General features: G+C 35.7%; 1 protein-coding gene across 1 annotated transcript in view; it reads left to right on the top strand.

Moving 5' to 3' along the window:
- Positions 1-22,609, top strand: part of CEP85L (centrosomal protein 85kDa-like) — a 135,699-nt gene extending 113,090 nt beyond the window's left edge. The window contains exons 9-16 of the mRNA XM_014533915.1: positions 1,928-2,107; positions 5,456-5,608; positions 7,559-7,713; positions 10,661-10,778; positions 11,283-11,333; positions 12,173-12,280; positions 14,109-14,340; positions 17,885-22,609. Of these exons, the coding sequence (XP_014389401.1) occupies positions 1,928-2,107; positions 5,456-5,608; positions 7,559-7,713; positions 10,661-10,778; positions 11,283-11,333; positions 12,173-12,280; positions 14,109-14,340; positions 17,885-18,048 (1,161 nt within the window). The 3' untranslated portion in view covers positions 18,049-22,609. The remainder of the gene's footprint in view (positions 1-1,927; positions 2,108-5,455; positions 5,609-7,558; positions 7,714-10,660; positions 10,779-11,282; positions 11,334-12,172; positions 12,281-14,108; positions 14,341-17,884) is intronic.
- Positions 22,610-23,555: the final 946 nt, after the last annotated feature.

The following is a 23,555-nucleotide window of genomic DNA, read 5'->3' as shown; positions in this document are numbered from 1 at the left end:
ACCACAGCCGTTGGCTATAATTGTGCTGGGTGGGCCCTGCCCTCCAGCTGGGACTTGCACGTGGCAATGAGAGGACCCTGTCCTTTCATTAGTCCGAGGCTTGGACCTGGCCAAAACACTGTAGCCGCACCCCATAACCTTCACTTTCATCTTGCGTGTGTCTTTTGTTTTGAGGTGGGTCTCTTGTAGACAACATATAGTTAGGTCGTGTTTTTGTTTCCATTCATTACGCTACACCTTTTGAACGGAGCATTTAATCCACTTACATTTAGGGTTATTATTAGAGGTACTTATTTATAGCCATTTTAATTCTGTATGGCCAGGTTTCTCTTTCTGTTTCTTCTTCTCACCAATCCCTTTAGCATTTCTTGTATTGTTAGCTTGGTGATGATGAACTCCTTTAGCCTTTTTTTTTTTTTTTGTCTGGGAAGCTCTTTATTTGACTGTCTATTTTGAATGATAGCCTTGCTGGATATACTTACCATTTGCAACAGCATGGATGGAACTGGAGAGCATTATGCTAAGTGAAATAAGCCAGTCAATGAAAGAAAAAGACCACATGATCTCACTCATTTATGGATAATAAAGACTATTATAAACTGATGAACAAAAATAGATACAGAGGCAGAGCAGCCTCGAACAGACTGTCAAACTACAGCAGGAAGGCCGGGGAGGTTTGGGGGGCAGGAGGGGAGAGTAAGAGATCAACCGAAGGATTTATATGCATACATATAAGCATAACCAATGGACATAAGACACTGGGGGGTAGGGGAGGCCAGGGGATTGTCAAGGGCGGGAAAAAAAGGAGACACATGTAATACTCTTTGTAATACTTTAAGCAATAAAACAATTAAAAAATAAAGAAAGAAAGAAAGAAAGAAAGAAAGAAAGAAAGAAAGAAAGAAAGAGAAAGAAAGAAATAAATCATGTGTCAGCCTTATGGGAACTTCTTTGTAGGTAACAGTTTTCTCTTGCTGTCTTTAAGATTATTCTCTCTTTGTCTTTAATTTTTGGCATTTTAATTATGATGTGTTTGGGTGTGGGTCTGTTTGGGTTCTTCTTGTTTGGGTTTCTCTGTGCCTCCTGAACTTGTGTGACTTTTTCCTTTACCAGGTTAGGAAAGTTTTCTATCATTGTTTCTTCAAACACCTTCTCTATTACTTTCTTTCTGCCTCTTCTGGCACACCTACTATTTTAATATTGTTACATTTCACATTGTCCCACAGCTCCCGTAAGCTGTCCTCCTGTTTTTTAATTGTTTTTTTTTCTTTTTGGTTCTCTAATTGAGTGATATTTTCAACTCTGTCTTCTAATTCACTGATTCCAGCCTCAGCTTCCCCTAATCTGCTGTATATTGCTTCCAATGTTTTCTTTATTTGTGTTATATCATCTTTATCTCAGACTGTTCGTTTTCATAGTTGCTTTATCTTTTTTCATACTGTTGAGCATTTTTAACATCATTGCTCTGAGCTGTATTTCAGATAAATTTCTTATCTCTGCTTCATTTATCTCTTCTTCTGGAGAATTTGCTAGTTCTTTCATTTGGGGGTTGTTTCTTTGTCCTCATATTGGTTGTCTGTTTGGGTTTGTGACTATGTTTTAGGTAGATCCTCTATACCACTCAATCTCTAGTGCAGGACAGTGTTAAAACCTTTGGGACATTTTGAGTTCTTCAACACCTCATTTGAGTTTTTATATGTATGCCTAGCTATAAAGCCTTTCCGTAGCTACTACATGTTCAGCTATCTTAGCACTTTGACAGTTTCGCTGTGTTTTTGTGTGTGACACTTTATTAAATGAGGGGCAAACTGGAATTTATGCCAAGATCTGTTTATTGCTAGAGCTTATATGAGCTCTACCTCATTTCCAATTTCTTTTCATTTATTCAAGCTTTTAAAGTCTTACCTGTGTTTTTCTTTCCTAATAGCCACAATATGAGAGCACTGCACTCCAGACTCCATTTTCAGATCCGTCAGTGTCCAATTCCCAGCAAGAGGAACTTGAGCAAAAGCTTGCATCTACTGAGAAAGAGGTTTTACAGCTTAATCAGTTTCTCAAACAAAGAATAAGCCAATTTAGTGAAGAGAAGAAGAAATTAGAGGAAAAGGTAAGTATTTTTAATGAAGTTAAATTAGGCCCAAAACATGTCTTCAGCATGCATGAGCGGACCCCATCAGAAGTGAGCAAAATCTTTAAAAAGTTCATTCTTGTGAGGAGAAGAGGGAGATAGGTGCATGAGTCAGGTTAACATGGGGTGGGGGGGTACTTGCCTGTCAGTCTGGGCTGGAGAACAAAGGACTAAAGAAAGAATAATTAGGGATATCAAAGATGTCAGAGTGGGTGCATGATGAAATGAGTTCCTAAGAGAAATAGGGAAAGGTTGATAACAGACAACAAGGTGGAAGAGGCACTCTTGGAAAGGAAGAGGAATTGCCTTCTGTGGAGTGAAGCAGTTAAGAATGGAAATGTCTGTGCCAGGGAAACTTGAGGAAGGGGTGAATGTAGAGGCTAAAGTGTGTATCACACAGCATGGAGCTGAGTTCCCGAAGGGAGTATAGCAGCTGGAAAATACACTCATTGGTAATGCATCAGCTACACAGCACTTTGGGCCCACATGAGATTGGATTGCATTGTTTTCTTCCTCATGTATTTTCTCTAATGCTGATCAAGACTGATTTTTTTTTTTACAGGAAAACATTTAATGTGCTAATAATAAGCATAATAATAATAAAAGAAGTTACTTTTTAGTGAGCTCTTTCTTGTATGTGCTGGACAGCATGTTAATGTGCATTCAGGGCATTTTCTTATTTAATCCTAACCTTCAGAAAACCCTATGAGATATATACTATGCCCGTATTTTAAAAAATGAGGCAACTCAAGCTTTGAGAAAAGTAATTTGAGAAATTTGTCTAGTTGCATGTAGATAGAAGTTGTCAAAAAGCTAGGAGTAAAATTCAAGACAATTTAACTCCAAAGCTGATGCTTTGGTTGTAACAATTATTTGTAAAAAATTTACAGAAAAACACTTCCTCACTAACCTGTTTTGTTCTAATTATTGTATTTAAAATAAAGAAAAATAAATTTGTTTGTTAACCTCTTCTAAAACAGGCCTGGCCCTCCTGTTGCCTTCTAAGAATGATCTTAGGGTTGCATAATACTTCCTGGAAGGAAAAACATTTAACTTTTATAAATAGGATAGGAAAGATTTATTAGAGATGCCTCATTTACCTGGGATAATTACTGGAATTCAGACTTCAGTGACCTCTGTGAACCTAAAACAACACAAAACTTTGAAGTTAAAAAATAAAATAAAATAAAAACAAAGAGCTTCTCATTAGTGAGCAAGGCTAGAAAAAAACAAGACCCAGTGGTTATGGGTTATCAACTTGTGGTCAACAAATAAAGGAGGTTATCCAGTAGGAGAGTGTTGGCAGAGATTTGTGATCAAGGGCAGCAAGCTTGACATCATAGCAAAGAAGACAGTTGACCGACCAAAGAAAAAGAAGAAAATGAGGACTTCTTTGCGTAGTAGAAGACCACATGGCTGATCTATTCCAGTGGCTGCTTTTTGAGGACATCACTGTGTCGTGTTTAAGACACTTAAACAATTAAGTGTACATTCTGGAACACTTAGTAAAATAGACTGGCAGTTGTGTTTACTTCTATCACTTACAGAGTTATTTGCTAAGGAAGAGCAGGCTTTGTTGATGTGCGATCCAGCACAGCTGGTTGTAAGATGATTTATGGGAATCTGGTTCGTGGTATAGAACTGAAAGGACATCGGCTTTAGTGTTCAGTCAGACAATCTATGCTTAAATCCCAACTCTGTCTCTGAGGTTTGTGGTTAAGTCACAAAAGATCTCTAGGCCTCATATTCTGAAAGCGAATTGTACTATGTGGTCTTGCAGGTCACCATCAGTGCCAGCAGCCTGTGAGTTGTAATAGATCACAAGTTAAGTTGTCACACCAGCACACTTGCCTTTAGTCCTGAGAAAGCCCCACTAAATAATGGGATTTGTCTCTTTTACCAGTTTTGCTTCTTATCCAAGGTAATAAATGGATTCTGATGTTACTGATGGAATGAATGAGATGTGATTCATTTTTTCCAATTGAAGTTGTTTTAATAAAACTGGTTATACATTGGACCTGAAGAAATTAGATAAGGCATGAAAGAAACTAAATTTTGGACAAGTGTTAGCTTTAGTAAAATAAGAAGGACTACTCCATTATACCACTAATTACTAGCATTTATTTCCCTGGCGAAAATGGGAAAAGGCTGCAAAAATATTTTAAAACCCTGTAAACTTCTAAAAAATGTTAAATGTTTGGAAGACTGGTGATTTAAGGTAAATATGAGTCTGGAGTTCACTTTTTAGGCAACTGTTTATATGTGCATATTGTTTTTAATTAATCTTAAGTACGAAAGAGCTTTGCATATAAGGTGGAATTTAAAGAGTTTATTTTACATGCAAAGGTGAAAAAAATTACTACATAGAAATCTGAGGTCTGGCCTACACAGATTGGGATTTTCTAGTGTCATGTGCTCTATGTGTTCTATAGTAGGTGCTCAGCTAACATATTTCATCAATCCTAAAATGACATTAATAGTAAAGCACACCTGTAATTTTTAGTGCACAGGCTATAAGCTTAATTATGCCACAATGCCTTAACAATGGTCTTGCTTGAGGTATGGATTGGTATGGCTAGTCCCCTTATCAGTTCCCAAGTATTTAATAATTTTAGTAAGTCCTCCTAGATTTTTCTTAGTTAATTTTAAAAAAATCTTTATTGTTGAAAGCCCTTCTAACTTTGATTGTATTGCTTTAGTCCATGATAAGCAATTCCTTTGCAAGTTTGTTAGTAACAGAACAGATTTAATTATTTGTAGTTATCTTCCTTTCTTAATTCAAAACATTTGGATATAACTTTGCAAGAAATAAGAATTGGACTCATTCCTCCAGAGAATGACTTGCTTCACTGATTTTGAAATTATACCTCGTGGCTCTGTTTCTGTGTCATGCTGAATACCCAATAACTTTTGTCAGTGCCAGAGTATAATGTAAAATTTTCAACACATAGTTTCAACATGTACATAACACTCTTGAAATGCCAAAAATAAGAATAGCCTTGACCAAATTTTCACATATGCAGGCATTAAAAACTAGAGTAAATAATACAATAAAAACTTTATTACTGCTATCTGACTGACTGCAGTTTAAAAGATGCCATCAGCTGTAAATGAAAACAAAAAATTTCAAAAACTTGATTTCAGTGCTATGAAATTTGAAAAAATGTGAATATTAGAATTGATGAAATAAAGTAAATCTTACTTGAGTTGGTGTGGTATCAACTATAACCTAGAACTGTTGGAGAATTCAGTGATGCCTAAGATTAGAATGTTTTGTATTATTTTTTAATGGCACAAAACCACTGAAGATTTATAATCTTTTTATAGCTTAAAACTAGAGATAGATACATCAATAGCCTGAAAAAGAAATGCCAGAAGGAATCTGAACAAAACAAAGAAAAGCAGAGAAGAATTGAGACCTTGGAAAAGTATCTGGCTGATCTTCCAACGCTAGATGACGTTCAGAGTCAGAGTCTCCAGGTAACAGGAAATCCAGTGCTCGTCTTTAAATGGCACGAAGAACATATTTTCAGTTAATGCTTTAGAAATTTCATAACTTCTATAATTTAAAATTTTAGTTATATAATTGTCTAATTGTAAGTTAAATCTGTTTAATTGCTGTTTTTAGGATTAACTTTTAATTAGAAACTGTTCATCTAAGCATAAGTAGATCTTTCTTGTTAATGTTACCTTCCCAATGAACTTGTATGTTAACTGTCTCACTTTATGTTCTACTCTCAAAGGTAGTTTCCAAACCAGTCTGACATACCTACCCCATACACACATTTACACAGTCTGACTTTTCCCAGCATTCTGTGAGATCTCTCCAACAAGATTCAACAAGACCTTTTTTTACTATCTTTCCAGATATTTGATTTGTTTTCCTCATCCTTCTTAATTTTTCCACAAATTCTTTCTTCTACTTTATGATCTCCATTTACTCCTTCGCCTTCTTTTCTGACCATTTTCCTTTCTTAAGGATACCCCCTCCCAAGTCTTTCGACCAGTTCTGGGGCCTGTCCTCCTGAAACTCTATTTATAAACCACCTATTTTTCAGTCTTTTTTCAAAATCGTTCTAATCATGGAATTTTCAGCCTCAGCACTATTGACATTTGGGGCGGATAATTTTTTGTTGTAGGATTTGTCCTGTGCGTTCAAGGATGCTTAACAGTATTTCCGGCCTCTACCTACTAGATGTCAATAGCACTGCTTTGTCCTTCTCCCCACCCCAAACCAAAACTGTTTGCAGACGTTTTCAAATGTCCCCTGGGAGGGAAACTTGCTCCAGTTGAAATCATTGGTCTAATCCACAGAGTGCCACTATTCTGACTCTAGACCTACAACACATTCTCTGTTTAAGTTAATTTCTAGTTTGTATAACTAAGAGAGGGTGACTGAAGGAGGAGGACAGGAGTTTGCATGACCAGGAACAGCAAGGAATATAGATTTTAAAACATGGGTTTATACTACCTGGGTTTATACCACATTAAGATGGCTAATATAAAAAAAAGAAGAAAGCAAGTGTTGGCAGCAATGATGCGGAGAGTTAGATTCCTTATGCACTATTGGTCAGAATGTAAAATGGTGTAGCCACTATGGAAAATGATAATTTTGTCATCAAAAAATTAAAAATATAATTACCATACAATCCACCAATTCCACTCCTGTGTATATACCCAAAAGAATTGAAAGCAGAGTCTCAAACAGATGTTTGTACATGACGTGTGTTCATAACATTATTTGCAGTAGCCAAAAGGTGGAGGCAACGAGTGCCCACCAATGGATGAATGCATAAGCAAGATGTGGCATAGGCACACCTTTCAGCCTTAAAAAGGAAGGGAATTCTGACACATGCTACAAGATGGATGAACTTGAGGGTAATTTCTTGTGTAAAATAAGCCAGTTACAAAGAGATAAATATTGTATGAGGTCCCTGGAGTAGTCAGATTCATAGAGACAGAAAGTCATAAAGTGTGGTTGCCAGGGGCTGAGGGGAGAAGTGGATAGGGAGTTGTTAATGGGTATAAAGTTTGTTTTGCAAGATGAAAAGAGTTCTGATTATTAGTTGTACAATTATGTGAATATACTTAACACTACTGGAATATACAGTTAAAAATGGTTAAGATGGTAACTTTTTTGTTATGTATATTTTGCCACAATTAAAAATATGATTTTTAAAAATCCCTCAAATTGAGATCATTCACCTTCTCTCACTGTCCTCCAGAACTTTTTGATTCCATTCTCTTCTCCATAATTTCATTCTCCCAGCTCTCTTTACACAAAGGAGGAGATAAAGTGTTAGAAAGGGGATGAAATGAAAATAGTGTGATTTGAACCAGTGTATTAATCTTTGAGAACACAGTAACAATTTCTAGTAGAAAGACATTTAATATTTCATGTTTTATGAACTTTAAAACATTTCTTTTTAGCTGCAGGTTCTAGAAGAAAAAAACAAGAATTTGCAAGAGACTTTGATAGATATGGAAAAAAAGCTTGAAGAGATGAAAAAACAGTGTCAAGACAAAGAGGCACAGTTAATATGCCAGAAAAAGAAAGAAAAGGAGTTGGTAACTACGGTTCAGAAGTAAGAAAACCTTCAGTAATTCTTTTGTTATTTTAAAATTATTTATATTTTTCATAAAGCATTTCACTTAAAATACATTAATTTTTAATTATTACTCTTTATTCTTTTTATCTTAAAGAGGTATTATTAAGAACCAGAAGTAATTGTGTCCTTAAAACAGGTTGTCTCAGTTGTTTAACATTTTAATGCAACATGCTGACATCTTGCCAAAGGGAGATAAGTGAAAACTCAAAGTATCAGGGGGAGGGGCAGCCAGGTACTCAGACCGCACTCCTTAGTGAGGTGTGTCCAGTGAAGCCATTGGCTCCTCTTCCCCTTGCCGCGGAGGGACAGATAGGGCCCTTTGCCACGTACGTTTCAGTTTGACTGACACATCTTGCCTCATGGGATCTTGCTTTTAAATCACTGCAGTTAGAATTATAGGGAATATTATTTGTTAGTATATTTAGCTACTGTATTCAAGCTGGAAAATTAATATTGGATTCCTGAAAAATCTGGACAACTGTGTTAAATATGCATGAACACGTACTCTCCTGTCTTGTAAAACTTAAATTTATTAGATTATTGATCATAAATAGATAAAATATCCTGAAGAATGAGACAAAAAACTAAATTTAAGAAATATACTCTTCATGCTATATCAATTATATATAACTCAATGTATTCTCAGCTGTTTAATCAAAATCTATCTGATGATTCCATGTTAATACTGCTTTACTACTTTCAGAGTTTTAAGTATGTCTGGTCTCCTTTTTTTCCTTGGATTTCAGTGCAGAAAATTCCAATTTCTGGGACAATTCAGTATTCAGTGTTCCTAAGCTAAGCTCCAGAAAAATGCATACACTTTGATTCTACCTTTACTTTTCTCCTATTTTCTGCTTTCTTGCTCTTTAAGGGAACTTTTTATAATTCCACATCTTATATCCTATCTCTCGTCTCAAAATAGCTTTATGACTTCCACTAATTCTACCATATATCTTTTTCTGTCATCTTACTGATAAAATGAAAAGAGGTAATGTATCTGTTCTCTTTTAATAGGGCATTATGATTGTAAACTCAAGCTGTGTTGTTTTATGAATATAGAACTAAGAACACTTGAAAATAATTTTAATGTTTGTTTTGTCCCAGTGTGTGCTTTTACATATTTAATATGATTTTATACCTTCTCTTTTATTTAGATTTTTCACTTTTATTAGGTTTTTGGAGACATTGAGACTGGTATTTTTTATTTGGAAAGACTTAGTACAGTGCATTTCAGAATACATTTTCCATTTCCTAATCTTATCTTGATACTCTCTGAGATGATATTATCCCAGAAAATTTTGCTCGATTTCAAATGGGTGCAAAGAACCAGAGAAGGTCTTCTATATTCTTCAGTACTTGTATGGCTATGGCGGCACTTGACTTTGGGGGCAGGAGTGTGATTTCCGTTTCCTCAGCTAAATAATACAGTATTCCTGAAGTGCCAGAACTGCAGATGTATATGTGACTTTGATTTATATCATTACAGTTTTCGGTTTTGTATAATATCTCTTAAGTTCCTGCTTTATGAATACATAAGAACTTTTGAGATTTCAAAAGAAATGAGAAAAGTTTTCATATTAGAAAAGTAAGTAAATATGTGAGTGTGATCCCTAATAATGCAATAGTTGATACCTTTGCTGATCAAGAGATTTGTTACTTTTCTAAGTGAGCATGCTTTATAACATAAAGAAAATGAGAATGGATATATGAAAGAAGACTTACTTGGTATTTTTCCATGACAATACATTTTCCCTTCCTCATTGTTGGCTCATTTTTCAAAAGTTTTATGTCTTTTGGAATGTTATAAATACATAGTTGTGTCTTGACTGCATTGGGGGAAAAATGTATTCTGAAATTGAAATAATGTGTTTTTCACTTTTGGACTGAGAAAGCAAATTTTTTCATGGCAGGTAATATATTACAAAGCAGTACACTACATTTGTAATACATATAACTTCTCTAGTGCCATTATTTACCAACACATCTGAAGCCCATATTGTATATTAGGACTGTCAATTCTTTGTCCACAATCTGAATGTGCCATTTCTCTTTTGAAATTCTATAAGCATGTATTGAGCCAAACTGAGGACATTGTCAGGAAGCAAGATCACCAATGCTCCTTTGTTTTTTTAAAAGGCAGAAAACACAGGATAGACATAATACTTGAAAGGAGAAAAATAATGAAAATAGCAAAACCCAAATAAGATGAAGTCTATTTCTTTTAGTATTCTGTAACTCTTGAGTATGACCACAAGCTAAAGTGGAGCTATTCCTAAGTGTCTTTCTGTTATATTTTGGTTTTGGTCATTACTGTAAATGCTATAATTTTCTCAGGGCCAATACCATCCTCCCATTTACCCCTTTATTCTTAGTGTGCCAGAGGGTCTTTTGTCTTTTGTTCTTCTAAAATGCAACTCTTTCATGGCTAGCATGAGAAACTGTTAGGTGAAGTAACACATATATTAGATTGCTGCTCTTATTAATAAAGGAGAAATGTAATTCTGCTGGTTTAGGCAACAGCTATCTTTACAAACTTTTCCTGAGCTCAGAATGAAGGGCAAAAGATGTGTATTCATATTCTTAGGCTCCCTACCACAGTCATCTTAACCCAGTAACTCTGCTTTTGGTGGGGGAGGAAGAGAAGAGGGCTCAGATCTCAGAGCTCGGGTTAGGGTGATGAGGGCCTGAGGATGCCACGTACGAAGCAACTTGACTCTGGTCTCATTCCTGAAGAGATGATCAGCCTCCAGTATGTTTCTTACTTTCATGAACTATGGGTACTCAGACTTATTTATATACTGTCCGTAAGTCTTGATTAAAAAATATTATAGACCCTCAGAAGGGGCTGTATTTATGTTGAAATTTTCTACCAAAGTTAGCATCTAGAGCCCATTTTCTTTATATAATTGTTTTTCTAAAACAGTTTGCAGCAAAAGGTAGAAAGATGCCTTGAAGATGGAATTCGCCTTCCTATGTTAGATGCAAAACAGCTTCAGACTGAAAATGATAACCTGAGAGAACAAAATGAGAATGCTAGTAAGGTCAGTACATATCTTTCATAATAACAAGAAATCAATGCTATGTGGTCATGGTCATATGTGTAGATATATAACTTAGAGTTATTTGATTTATATTTTTTATAATATTTAATAGCTGATGGAATTTTTAGTTTGCATGTTTTTATTTGGAAATAAAATACCCAGTAAGTAAACTTAAATAAAAACCAAACTCGGGAAATTATATTCTAAGAAAAAACAAAAGGATATCTTTTTCCTTCCTACATTATTCAAAGTCTGTTTCAAAGTTATTTTTGTAAATTGCATTAGAGAAAATTTTTATTAAGAAGTAGGAAGACTTTTGTAATTTTACATACGTGGCTATTTAAAGGATACTTGGTATGAATACTTTTATAAAAAAATTACACCCTAATTTTTTTAAAAAAACTTATAATTTCCTGTGATTTTCTTTGTTTTCTTGAAATACCAATACTTTTAAAAAGCAATGGGAAAAAATTGATTCAGACTGGTATGTTTTCTGTGTTTTAGATAATAGACCGCCAACAAGATGAGATTAATAGAATGATTTTAGAAATTCAGGTAAGAAATGTTTTGTGCTCATTTTAATTTAGCTACTTGCCAATTTACTCTTAATGGTTACACAACCTAAAAATATTAAAGCATATGTATATATTTGTGTGAAAAGATTAATAGCACTTGAGATGAAGTTGCAAATTCTTTAATATTAATCTTCCAGTTTTTTAGAACAGAAGTGCTACTCAGTAAATCAGTTCTTCAAAAAATTGTGAAGATTGTCTATTCTTTACTAGTCTTTGTTTTAATTGGATGTAGTCTATCTCTATTACTAAACACACATTTAGTTAAGGTCATCATGATCTAACTAAAGACAATAGACTCTGTATTTTTATTATTTTTTATTACTATAATAATATTTATTAGATAGGAATACATTTCAAAAACCTCATAGGATTTTTCATTTTCTTTCCAAAATGATCTGCTTGAATTAGTTTATGAGGTGTTGTCCTCATTTCTGTCTGTTCACCTTCCAGTGGGAGGTCTGACAGTGGTCTATTTTTAGTCCACTGTGATGGCAAGAGCCTTCTCCTTCATAATAATTCTATGTGTATTCTTCCTGTATTATCAAAACATAGACTTAAGTATTTGTTTATGTATTATGTAGATTTAACATATTTTACCCAGATTAAAAACGTTCGTGGAAAAGATGGTGTTTTTTTCCCCGTTGTAGACATCTGCTCTAGAGATAATATGGTTTGACTTAAACGTGAGCGCTTCATCTTCCAAGGGGCTGGGGAGGATGATAGATCTAAACTATTCAGAATCAACGTTCCTTGTTACTTACCAGATTGCATTTTGCTTTCAATTTTAACATGCTTTGTTTACAATTCTCTTTATTCTAGTCTATGCAAGGGAAACTGTCTGAAGAAAAGATGACCACTCACAAGATGATGGAAGAGCTGGAAAAGAAAGAAAGAAGCCTGCAGAGATTAACAAAAACATTGCTTGATGTGAGTAGAAGAAATTCAAATTACTTTCAAAGGATGATTCAGTATCTATTTAAGTTAAAGCAAATGCTTATTTTGTACATATTCAAAAAACATTTTTAAATTGAAGATTTGATTTTGATGTGCCATTTAATTAAATCTATTATGTTTCTTACTAAAATTATAATAAAAAGACAGACTTATTTTTTTGTCTTAGAATACAACTTCACAGACATTACTCTAAGTCAAATGTTAGATAGAGATTAGGCCCAAAATCATCGAATAAGGCATAAATTGAATGTACACAATACCCTAGGGAATCTTTAAGGAAGATGCAGTGTTGACACTGTCATTGGAACAGATTGCACTTCCTTCACTTAACTATGAGATGAACGACTTGGCTTGCATTTCAGGACATATTATACAGATAATACTTAATTTTAGTTTTTAACTGTCATTGTGACATTTGCACTTAAGTACTTCAGAATGTATTTCCAAAAATTCGGGACATTTTCCTGTATAACCATATCACAGTCGTCATACCCAGTAAGAATAATATGTCTTGATATTTGATAATACCCAGTCTATATTGCACTTCTTTACAAATGCTTTTTATAGTGACTTGAAACTAGCATTCAGTAAACACAGTGAGTTGCATTTCCTTTTGTCTTATAAACCTCAGGCCCCCTCCTCCCACGTTAGTGACTTGTTGATAAAACTGTGCCTGTTTGTCTTGTAGACTTTTATTTGTCAGACTTCTAGGTTTGTCTGATTGCTTCCTCGTGGTGTCATTTGTCTTGTTCTCTACCCCCTCTATTTTCTTGTGAGCTAGAAGTTAGAGCTAAAGACATCGTTAGATCCAGGTCAAGCATTTTTTGTAGGTGTTGTTCACATCATCAAGTTATATATGTTTGGTTATTTCACTGTTAGTGACACCAGTACTTATCTCATTGGGTTAAGGGTGACAGACCGATTTTTTCCAGTGTCATGTTAGAGCCTCTGCAAACAGCAGGCATTCTGTGGGTGATGCTTAGGCAACTGTGTGAATATGTAGTTTACCAGCACCCTCTACTTTGTTGGTTTTAGTATCCACCGGTGATCATTATCTGCATCATTAGATGATTAAAAGAATGGTATTTTTTTTCTAATTACATCATTCCTTTTACATTTACTAGCTGGCACTCATCTATTTTTAAAAAATCTTTTTCTCATCAACTCAGGCTATTTGGTTATTCTGAAATACAGTCCCAGTTGGAAAGCTAATTAAACTTATCTTTCATGAGCACTTTTCAGGATGGGAGTAGATGATGACAATTTGGGGGATGAGGCGAGGGTAACTTTCTCGAAGTGTAGTAAATCATGAGTCATATTGATAATTCAGATTTAACAATTTACAGTGTTCAAGGTCTTTTTTCCTTTGAGTTTTTAGTTGTATTTTTCTCTTACACTGAAAATATTGGTTCTGGTTACTATAACAACATACATACTTAGTAACTAAATCACTATTGCTACTAATACCATAAAACTACAGGATGAGGTGTAAGTTCCTTTGTGGTTCATTTTGTTCTTAGGATAAATCTTGTTTTATAAAAATACATATACAACCAAGATGCTCATTATGTGAGAGACTCCTAGAAACTAAGACGGTTTGGAATTGTATTTCCTTTGTAGGGCAAAGGAACCATTCCATTATTTAAATTACTTTTCTCTTTTCCCCCCACTAAATTTGGTTCATGTGCATATAGTATTCCATTGTTTCGTTTATAGACTTGTGGGGTGGGGGGGATGTTAACCTGTATGGCTTTTGAGTACCTTTCCTCTGTTTTAACCATGTTTTCTTCATCCATTGCAGAACCAAAGACACACAGAAGAGACATGCTCTGTGTTGGATCAGGGCCAGGAAGCAGACCAACCCAGGCAGCAGACGGTTCTTTCCAAACGACCACTCTTTGATTTGAGTGTGATTGACCAGCTGTTCAAGGAAATGTCCTATTGTTTGTTTGACTTGAAGGCATTGTGCAGTATTCTTAATCAGCGTGCTCAGGGCAAGGAGCCGAATCTTTCATTATTACTGGGAATCAGATGTAAGTGGCCCATGACTTGTCCTTACAGTATTGCTTAACTGTTAGAAACTGGTCTTCACGAATTAGGAACTTCGGACTGCATTTTCCGTATTTGTTTTTAATCTCCTTTCCTATGTAGATTTCTAAATCTCTGAATCATTCTGTGGGTCGTGAATACATGTTTTTACTTCATTAGTAGGACTTACCTCATGCTTACAGAAGTGAGCGTGGCCATAGGTGATATGGAATGGCACCTGCCAGATGCTGCAAATCTGCCTGCATGCTGAGCTGTGCGGATCCCTGATGGAGTGATGTTAGGTGTGGTTTCCTGACCACTCTTCTAAACATGATAATTCTGTTGGCTTTCAATAGACCCCGCCATCTGTCCACTGGAAAATATTGGAGATGAGATACTCCCTCGCTTTTCTCTGTAGTGTTTGTTCTGTGAAGGTTTTCATGCCTACAGGTCTCTTGCTCTTGTCATGCATACCTGCTGGCTTTGTCCCTCTCGGTGTGACACCACCCATCCTGCCTCACTCTGCCTTCCTCCACACAGAGTTGTGACAGCCGCCACAGGATGTCCCAGTGTCACGTCCCTTCTGTGCTGCTGTTGCAGGGACACTCATTTCTGCATGTGCTTCTCCATTTTATTATTGACATGTTAGTCTCCTTTTAATACAGAAGAAATGGACTTCAGTGAGGAGGTAGGAAAGGAGTCAGGTCATTTATGCAGCAACATGTTGTATTGAGTAATTACCTAATAATATAGTAAATATGTACCTAGAGAGGGGACTAGGTTTTTTTTTCCAGTTTTATAAAGATTCCACCATCTTGCCCTAACTGGTTTGGCTCAGTGGATAGAGCGTCGGCCTGTGGACTCACGGGTCCCAGGTTTGATTCCGGTCAAGGGCATGCACCTTGGTTGTGGGCACATACCCAGTGGGGATTGTGCAGGAAGCAGCTAATCTATGTTTCCTCTCATCGATGTTTCTAACTATCCCTCTCCCTTCATCTCTGTAAAAAATCAATTAAAAATATATTTTAAAAAATATATTTAAAGATTCCACCATCTTGTATCATAATAATAATTTTGTCAAACCAAATACATAATACTCTTGATCAAAGTGTATCACTTGTTAAAAAGAGATGGTCACTCTTTTACTTATTCTGTAACCTACATCTACACACTGCTATTTAATAATTTGTTAATGTTTTCAGTAATAGGATAAGAGAGCTATCTTAATATGAATAAAAGGGAGAGTTAAGAACATTGCCACAGTCATCTCTCCATGAATACTCTTTCCAGTCTTTACAATTTAACCCCAGAATTCTTACGTTGGAGTTCAGCATTGTACAGCTAATTCTTTTGAATCCCCTTCTCCTCACTCTGTGGATTATTTGTTGGCACTGTTCACCCATGCTTTTTTGTTTGTTTGTTTGTTTTTGGTTTTTTTCCCTTTATTGAATAAAATATTACAAATGTGTCCTTATCCCCCCAATGTTCACCCATGCATCTTAAATGCTCTGCCACCATGGTGTTCATGACGTCACCCTGTAGGTCTGCTGCTACCTTTATGACTGCTCAGTCTCAGACTTCTACGGAATTCTCTGCCCCTGAAATACTGAGCTCCCCCAGATACCTTGTGGTGTTGGGTTTTTGTTTCTCTTTTTAGATGTTTTCTTTGAATCATCTTATTAATATCCTGTTGTTGCGTTCTGTTATCACTGTACCTTTGACCCATAGAGACATGTATCTCTTATTCTGCCTAGAATGTCCCTTCTGGGCTCCTGATTATATTGACTTGTACATTAGGACCAGCTGTTTCATCGGCATCACAGACTCAATATGTCCAAAGCAGAGCCTACTTCTCTTCCCTCTGTAAACCAACTCTTCCTCTTAGTGAGTAGCACCATCCACCTGTCACCCCAATTGGACTTTATCCTCTTTCCTCTGTCGTGTGTCCCATACACAATCCCTGGCCCCTATGCATATTGAGGATAGTTGGGCTCTGTTGTTTTTATCAGTCTCTTCCTGCTCCTATTGTGTATTTCTGCCATTACAACTTCATTGCACTGTGGTCTTAATTCAAGATTTCCTCTGGACTGGTCTGTCAACCATCTTGCCCCTCCCTCAGTCCATTTTTCACAGTGCTGCCAGAGTGATCTGTGGACTTCCTAATACTTACACTCCCCCAAGTATAGACGGGTAGCTCACACCTGTCTCTTCAGCCTTATTTCTTGGCACTCTCCTCTCTCATAATTTGTGCTCTACCGTATTAGAGCTGGTTACTGATTTTCTTGAAGTTTTTCAAATTCTGTCAGACTATTTGGTTTTCTGCTTCTATACCTTTGCTTACTCTGCTTCCTTGGCCCTTCCAGTGAACCTGTTCCCTCTACAGTCGGGGCACATATGGGAGGCAACCAATAGATGTTTCTCTCACATCCATGTTTCTTTCCCTCCCGTCCCCTCCCCTCCTTGGAAACATGTCCTTGGGTGAGGATTAAAAAAATAATAAAATGAAAGAATAAGCCACTATATCTACAGGGTGTCCCCCCCCCAAAAAAAATGTATATACACTTTAACAGCTGATAGCTCAGTTTTGAAAATGAAATGTATTTTAATAAACACTGCCTTTATAATTATTCAAAGTGTGTGTACATTTTGGGGGGTTACCCTACATTATTTTTGCTGACCTCAACATCTTGGATCATGGCAGGTATTCACTTAATGTTTGTTAAAATAAGTTATCTGTCTCTTATGGCTCTAATAAGCTACCAAGGTCAATGAAGATATAAAGAAAGGTTTATTTTACAGTCACTGGCTCCACCTGCTTTTATGTTGAGATATGCTGACAAAGAGAGGAACTGGAGTAAATGATTAAAAGCTATCTGGCTTAGGGCCTCACCCTCATATCTGGCTTAGGGCCTCACCCTCAGTTATTCAGCCATTGGGTACCTAGCAATCAGCCTAATTCAATTGCTTGGGATTTGGGGGTCCCAGTTCAAAAAAAATATATATGTATATATATATATGTGTGTGTCCCATACACAATCCCTGGCCCCTATGCATATTGAGGATAGTTGGGCTCTGTTGTTTTTATCAGTCTCTTCCTGCTCCTATTGTGTATTTCTGCCATTACCCATATATTTTGAAAATTTGTTTTCATGCCAACAAACCCACTTTGCAGTCTATAAAAATGTGAGGTATCACCCTCACTACACAAATGATTTTCAGATTTTTGTCAAATGGGGAGAACTGAGTGGTCTAGGTAAGCTGTAATAGAGTTGCTAGAGGATGATTTTTTTCTACTTTTGGAATATTGTCATCCATTAAACATGAATTTGTGTGCATTACTGTATGAATTTAATACATTTTAATTAACCAAATTTTGAAAGGACCAAGTAGATAAGACCTATTTAATAATGAATGATGCATAATTTAAATCTGACCCTGAATGGTGTTCCATGAATAACATTGTATTGTCAATGCTAATTAAGTGGAAAATCCTAAAATGCCTTTGTTCAAAAAAATGTGAGACATTCTCTCCCTATTTTATTTCCACAGCACTGAACTGTTCAGCTGAAGAGACTGAGAATGACCACAGCCCAGAAACACTCACTAAAAAACTGTCCGATGTATGCCAGTTACGGAGGGACATTGATGAACTAAGGACTACCATATCAGACCGCTATGCTCAGGACATGGGAGACAACTGCATTACTCAGTGATCAAGTGCTAGTCCCACAGCAATAATGACCTGTTCTTAAATGCTGCTGTGTTAGTCTTCACATTTCTTTTTAGGAGCCATGTTGGTCTCGGCCACACCACCCTGAACGCACCCAGTCTCGTCTGATCTCTGAAGGTGCCATGTTGGAAAGTTGCAAGTGACATATGACTTGCACATAGGATCTTTTTTCTGTGGATTTCTTTTGTTGCCAGGAAAGGGGATGTAAGGTGGTCTCAAAGGGCTTATCTAATCAGGACAAATAATCAAATTACCATTTGAAAATGTGATTAAGTTTATAAGGGAAAAAATTCTGTATTCTCAAACTACTGAGGGTAGGACCAAGCTGTGAAGAGTGCCCTTTGGATAAAGGGGGGGGGCGGGATTTCTTTTTATCCTATGTTTTTGTGTGAATACATGTTTGTGTGTGCGCGCGCATGTGTGTTTATTCATAAAATAGTAAGGATTTCTAGGGTCAGAGCAAAGCTTCTGAGAAAGGCACGCACTTGGATTTTTTTTTTCTTTCATGTAGAAGCTTGTGTTAGACTTTGGGGGTTTCAAAGGCTGGCTGAGCAAGAGTTCCCACAGCAGGCAAGTGTTCTAATAGTAGCACAGGAGGCAAACCCATTGTGTTTTCAACAGCCGCTGTGCTGAGATGATGAGGTATAGGGTTGAGTTGGTTGTAGTACTGTAGATAGGTCAACTTTTTTTCCAGAAGGATTATGGATTGCCTTAAAGGTGTGAAATTTTGATGTGATCTTTTTCACTAGCATAGTAAAATTACATAGTATATATCACAAGGCAATTTAACATAATTTGAACTAATTTTGACATGTCCCTTACTATTTATGGTTTCTACTTATATGTTATATACATTTGTTTAATGTAAGCAAAGCCATATATAATTAATGCAGACCTTTTAAGGCCTCCCTTCATTCTTGTAAAAGATTAACAAAGTGACTCTAGAACAATAGCCTGTTTATCCAAATCTCAAATGTTTACATTTTAACAGTTTCATATCTGTTTTAAAGTTGAAACTACTTTAAGAAAAAGCCAGCTTGTCCTCTTTATATTTGAATCATCACTAGCAGAAAACAAAATTTAAATTAGGTGATATTTCAATTCCTTTTATTAGGTAAGGTACATTAAAAACAGGCGTTTTCATAGAATACAGACTTGGTCAGGTTAGTTCTACTGGAGTACATGCTATCACTAAGAAATGGAACTGTTATTTAAGTAGACATGCAATCAGTTAAACTTCCAAATGACTATCTCCCTGTTTTAGTTGGTAATGCGGAAGGACTATATATTCTATTTCCTTCAGAGCATTCATTACATTGTTTTGAATATACTTTGTTATGACAGTCATTGTCCTTTATAAGTTGGTTTGTTTTCTTTGATGCAGCTAAGTCTCATTAAGTCAAGACATAAGAGGTAGACAGAATAAGGGGTGTGAGTCAAGCAAGATAAGAGCAGATCACATGTCTGTTTTCTTGCCAGGCTTATATCCTGGTATAAAGGCTGCTCCCAGAAGAGATTCTTCTTAAATATTTTCAGCAGTGAAAACACGTGGTGTAAGGCCTTCAGGAAGACTGCCCAGTTCAGCATTTGGTTCACGTACAGCTCTCAATAAGTTACTTTTAGTTATGTTGCAGCAGTCAATTATAATACATTGTGAGGGCATCAGACTTCCCTCTGTTCAGTGCCTGAGTCCTCTCTGCTCTTCTTAGTTCTTAGGATCTGGGCACTAAGAAATCAGTGTACGGTAGTGATTCTGTATCCCAAGGCCCCTAGCCCTAGTAAGGAGGGACTGAGCACTGGTAAGAACTTGGCTTTCTCATGTGTTCATTTGCTTTCTAATGTTGGTGGGTTGAGGATAGTCAGAGAGTAGTAAATTTGTGCCCAAAATCTGAGGCAAAGAACTCTGCCTTGTAAAAATTAATATCTATAAAAATGACCCTTTATAGTAAAGTAGGAAGGAGCATCTAAATGCAGCATGTATTTTGATATTCTTTTTTAATAGAATCCCCTCCACCCAACCCAGCCTTCACAATTTTGGAAATTAAGGCACCCTGAAATATAGTACTAACGGGCAAATAATCACTGATTTACCTGGGTCACTAGGTTCTTACTTAAATATCTCCTAGTTTTTCAGTATATGTTTGGGTATTTTATGGTTATTACTGTTTTAAACAAACTTTTGGTCATTTGTTTTAATCTATTATAGATACATTTTGTTTGTGGCTTAGTTGGGATCAAATATTTTATTTTTTAAAATAAGTTTTCTAAAACTTTTATAGAATTGCACCTAATTCATATGTCTTGAGGTAAAAAAAAATTTAACTTAGTAGGAAATTAACAAATTACTGCTTATATATTTCACTTTCCAAAATGTATACACTCCATTAAAAAAGGAAATTAAGGTGTGATAGTTTAAGTATAGCCTTGAATTACAAAATGTAATCTCTTGGAGTCTGGAGTTTGTGAAAGGACATAGATAAGTGATTGGCCTTGGAAGGTATTTTGGAAGAAAATCAAACTAGTAGTATATTAATTCATCAGTATTTAATTTTGATTTTCATTTTTAGAAAATGCCCGTTCCCAAGACAATCTCTTGTGTCAGTTTGAACGAGGTACTCTTGGAAGTTACTACAGTGATATAGGTCTGAGGTGAAAAGTAACCTAATTTTAAAGTAAATCTATTTGAAAATTTCCTTAGATATGAAAACTTTTAAATTATGCTTTTGTGATTAAATGCTTGTCTTCTAAGGAAGTATTTCGTGCATTATCAAAATTTAGTCTTCTGGGTTTTGAAGTTGAACTTATTCGGCCTCAGTCACATTAAAGCAGAGATAAAGTAACAGTGGTCTCAATAAAATACCCAAATTACCTGTGCAGATCAAAGGCACAATGGTTGTCTTTTCATTTGATGTCAGGAAAAAAGGATGACTCTAGTTAATTGTTAGTAAATTTGCAGTGGTCTTTCATTTTAAAAAGCCTCAGTGAATTGACTAGATATTTTCATGCCTGAACTTTTCTTTTAAGAAGTGTGGCCCTGTTTTATATTTGAAATAGGATTCAATATTTAATGTTAACAATATTATATTTTAGTGAAATTTATTTTGGTTATGACCGTGATTAAACTGAATTAGATTTCTTTTAGTAGTTTGTTAGGGACAATCTCAAGGGCTAGGAAGTGTTGCTAAAATAGATAGTGTACATTTATGACTTAGGAATAAGCTTATAAATTAATGTTGTGATAGTTCAAGACTTATAAATATGAATCTCTTGGAGGGTATTTTTAAAGGAACTACTTTATTGGGAAAACATTTTTTCAATATCAGTCATAGTTCATTGAGTAGCAGCTGAGAACTTGGACTGTGGTTTTACATAGCACAGTTCAGCTCAGCCATACCTTTAGTTTGGATTATTGGCATCCTCTTACATAGATCTCTATCATTGTAGATATGTAATTACAGTAATAAGCAGTTCTCATAACCATGCTCACTTAGACCGTATCACTTGAAACTGCCAGTAGCTATAGCTCTCTGAGCCAAAGCTAATTCATTTCATTTCCATTCTTAATTCTTTTCAGTACTCACAAAGCAAGAAAAACTATTTGTTTGGTATATAGAGTATAATTTCCAAATTCACCCCAAAATGCCATGGTGGTATATTGCTGTATGGTAATATTATACATTTAATAATATTTAATCATGAAGGGGAGAGATTTTGGATTTTTTTTTTCTTATTTAGAGGAAGTATTGAGTAAATTAGGAATGTATTTTCAATTCAGTAAGTCATTAACACTCTTGCAGCTGCATACAGAGAGAACCTTTCGTGCCTTTTTGCCTGCAGTAAGCATTCATTTCTATTTTACAAGAGCTATAAGAATGTTGATGACTATCGCACCTTGTTAGACTCATTAACGATTTTTTTAAAGCAAGGAGCAGTTTTTCATTACTAGGTAGATAACTTAGTAAACATGACAGGAGGTGTCGGATATATGTCTTTGGAACCCAGCCTTTTCCCCATATTGTGAGCAGGAAACTCCTTTGGAATGTCGTGTGTGAATGCGTGTGTACATATATGTATAAATAGTTATTTAAATATATAAACATAAAATTCAACATCACGCTGGTGTGATGGCAAGAGTGGTAAGGTGCTAGGTGGTCACATGAAAAGCACAGCAGAGTGTATAATCAGTCACTATGGCTGGTGGTTTTTGTAAACTAGGTTCAGTTTTGAACCACCCAGAATACCTCGTGTAAATACAGTGGTCATGACTTAATTGAAATACAGTCCTTGTAAAAAGAATGTGAAGCCACTGGTTGGCTGATGCCTTCTGATCTGTCATTCTTGCCTCTCTTTTGTAAAGGGGCTGTTTTTCTGTTTGTTTTGTTTTTTAATAGGGTTTACAGCTAGAATTTTGAATGCCAAAGTTCTATTTATTAAATTTTTAAAAAAAGTTTTCAATGTTAATGGCTAAGTATTTTTCCACTGGATTATTGTTTGTTGATGTTGGACTTTGTATTTACAGAGAAATAAAATTTTTATTAAAAGATTTATCTCTTCCAAGTGCCTAATTTTAATATAACAATGTATTTGAAATTTCAGACTCGAACATTCAGTGACAAGATTATATTGACTTGTCCTTTAGGTAAAAGTTTTCTATAAATAAGAGAACCTATGGCTAGAAAGTGGAGACTTCTGCTTTAGGTCTGTCTTACACTTTCTTTTCAGTTACTAAAAAGCTTTTTCTCATGGCCTTCCCATGAAGGGTACTGAGATTTTTTTTATAACAGGTGCTGTAAATACATATCTATATCCATTTCAGCTAATAGTGCTGTGTCCCCCATTTGGATTTCGAAAAGCCCCATTTATATCAAGAGTGTTTTCTTTTCCAACAGAGAAAATTTGATTTTAGTTTCCCATATTGCTAAAAGCTTGGACTAGCAAATCAAATATTTCCCCTTCTAATCAAAGTTGAAACCCGACTGAAACATATGCTACTAATGTGACCTTGTGAAAAGATCATCCTATGCAAGGACCTTGACATCTCACCTTTGATGGTTTGCCAGCCTAGTCCAGAGATGCCCTGTGGATGGCACCCTGGGTCCTTGTTGTAACACATGTGGGCTGTGGCCTCAGTGTCTCTAGGAAGTTGGTTACTATTTGGATTAGCAGTATTTGTTTCCAGCCCAGCTAACTTGACATGACTCTGTCAGAGTCTTTAATGAGGCAACTGATTCAGTTAACAGAAGGAGCACTGAAAAATCATGCATCATAGACTCTTTTAGGTTGAAAGCAAATGTCTTGGAAATAAAAGCAGAGTGGACAAAATCCTAGAATATTTCTTTGGCAATTGGTGAAGAGGTTTCTCCCTCAGGATGGAAGATATAATTATTTTTGATCTGGTTTCAAAAATGTTTTGATGGGGGAGGCAATAGCTTTTGATAGGGTGCATCTCAATGATTTTGAGCTGCTTATGCCAAATCCCCAAACAACCAT

The sequence above is a fragment of the Myotis brandtii genome, unplaced genomic scaffold (genome assembly GCF_000412655.1).
Source record: "Myotis brandtii unplaced genomic scaffold, ASM41265v1 scaffold123, whole genome shotgun sequence".
NCBI classification, from domain to species: domain Eukaryota; kingdom Metazoa; phylum Chordata; class Mammalia; order Chiroptera; family Vespertilionidae; genus Myotis; species Myotis brandtii.
The sequence above is the reverse complement of the archived record's forward strand: the minus strand, read 5'-3'. Positions and strand labels throughout refer to the sequence as shown.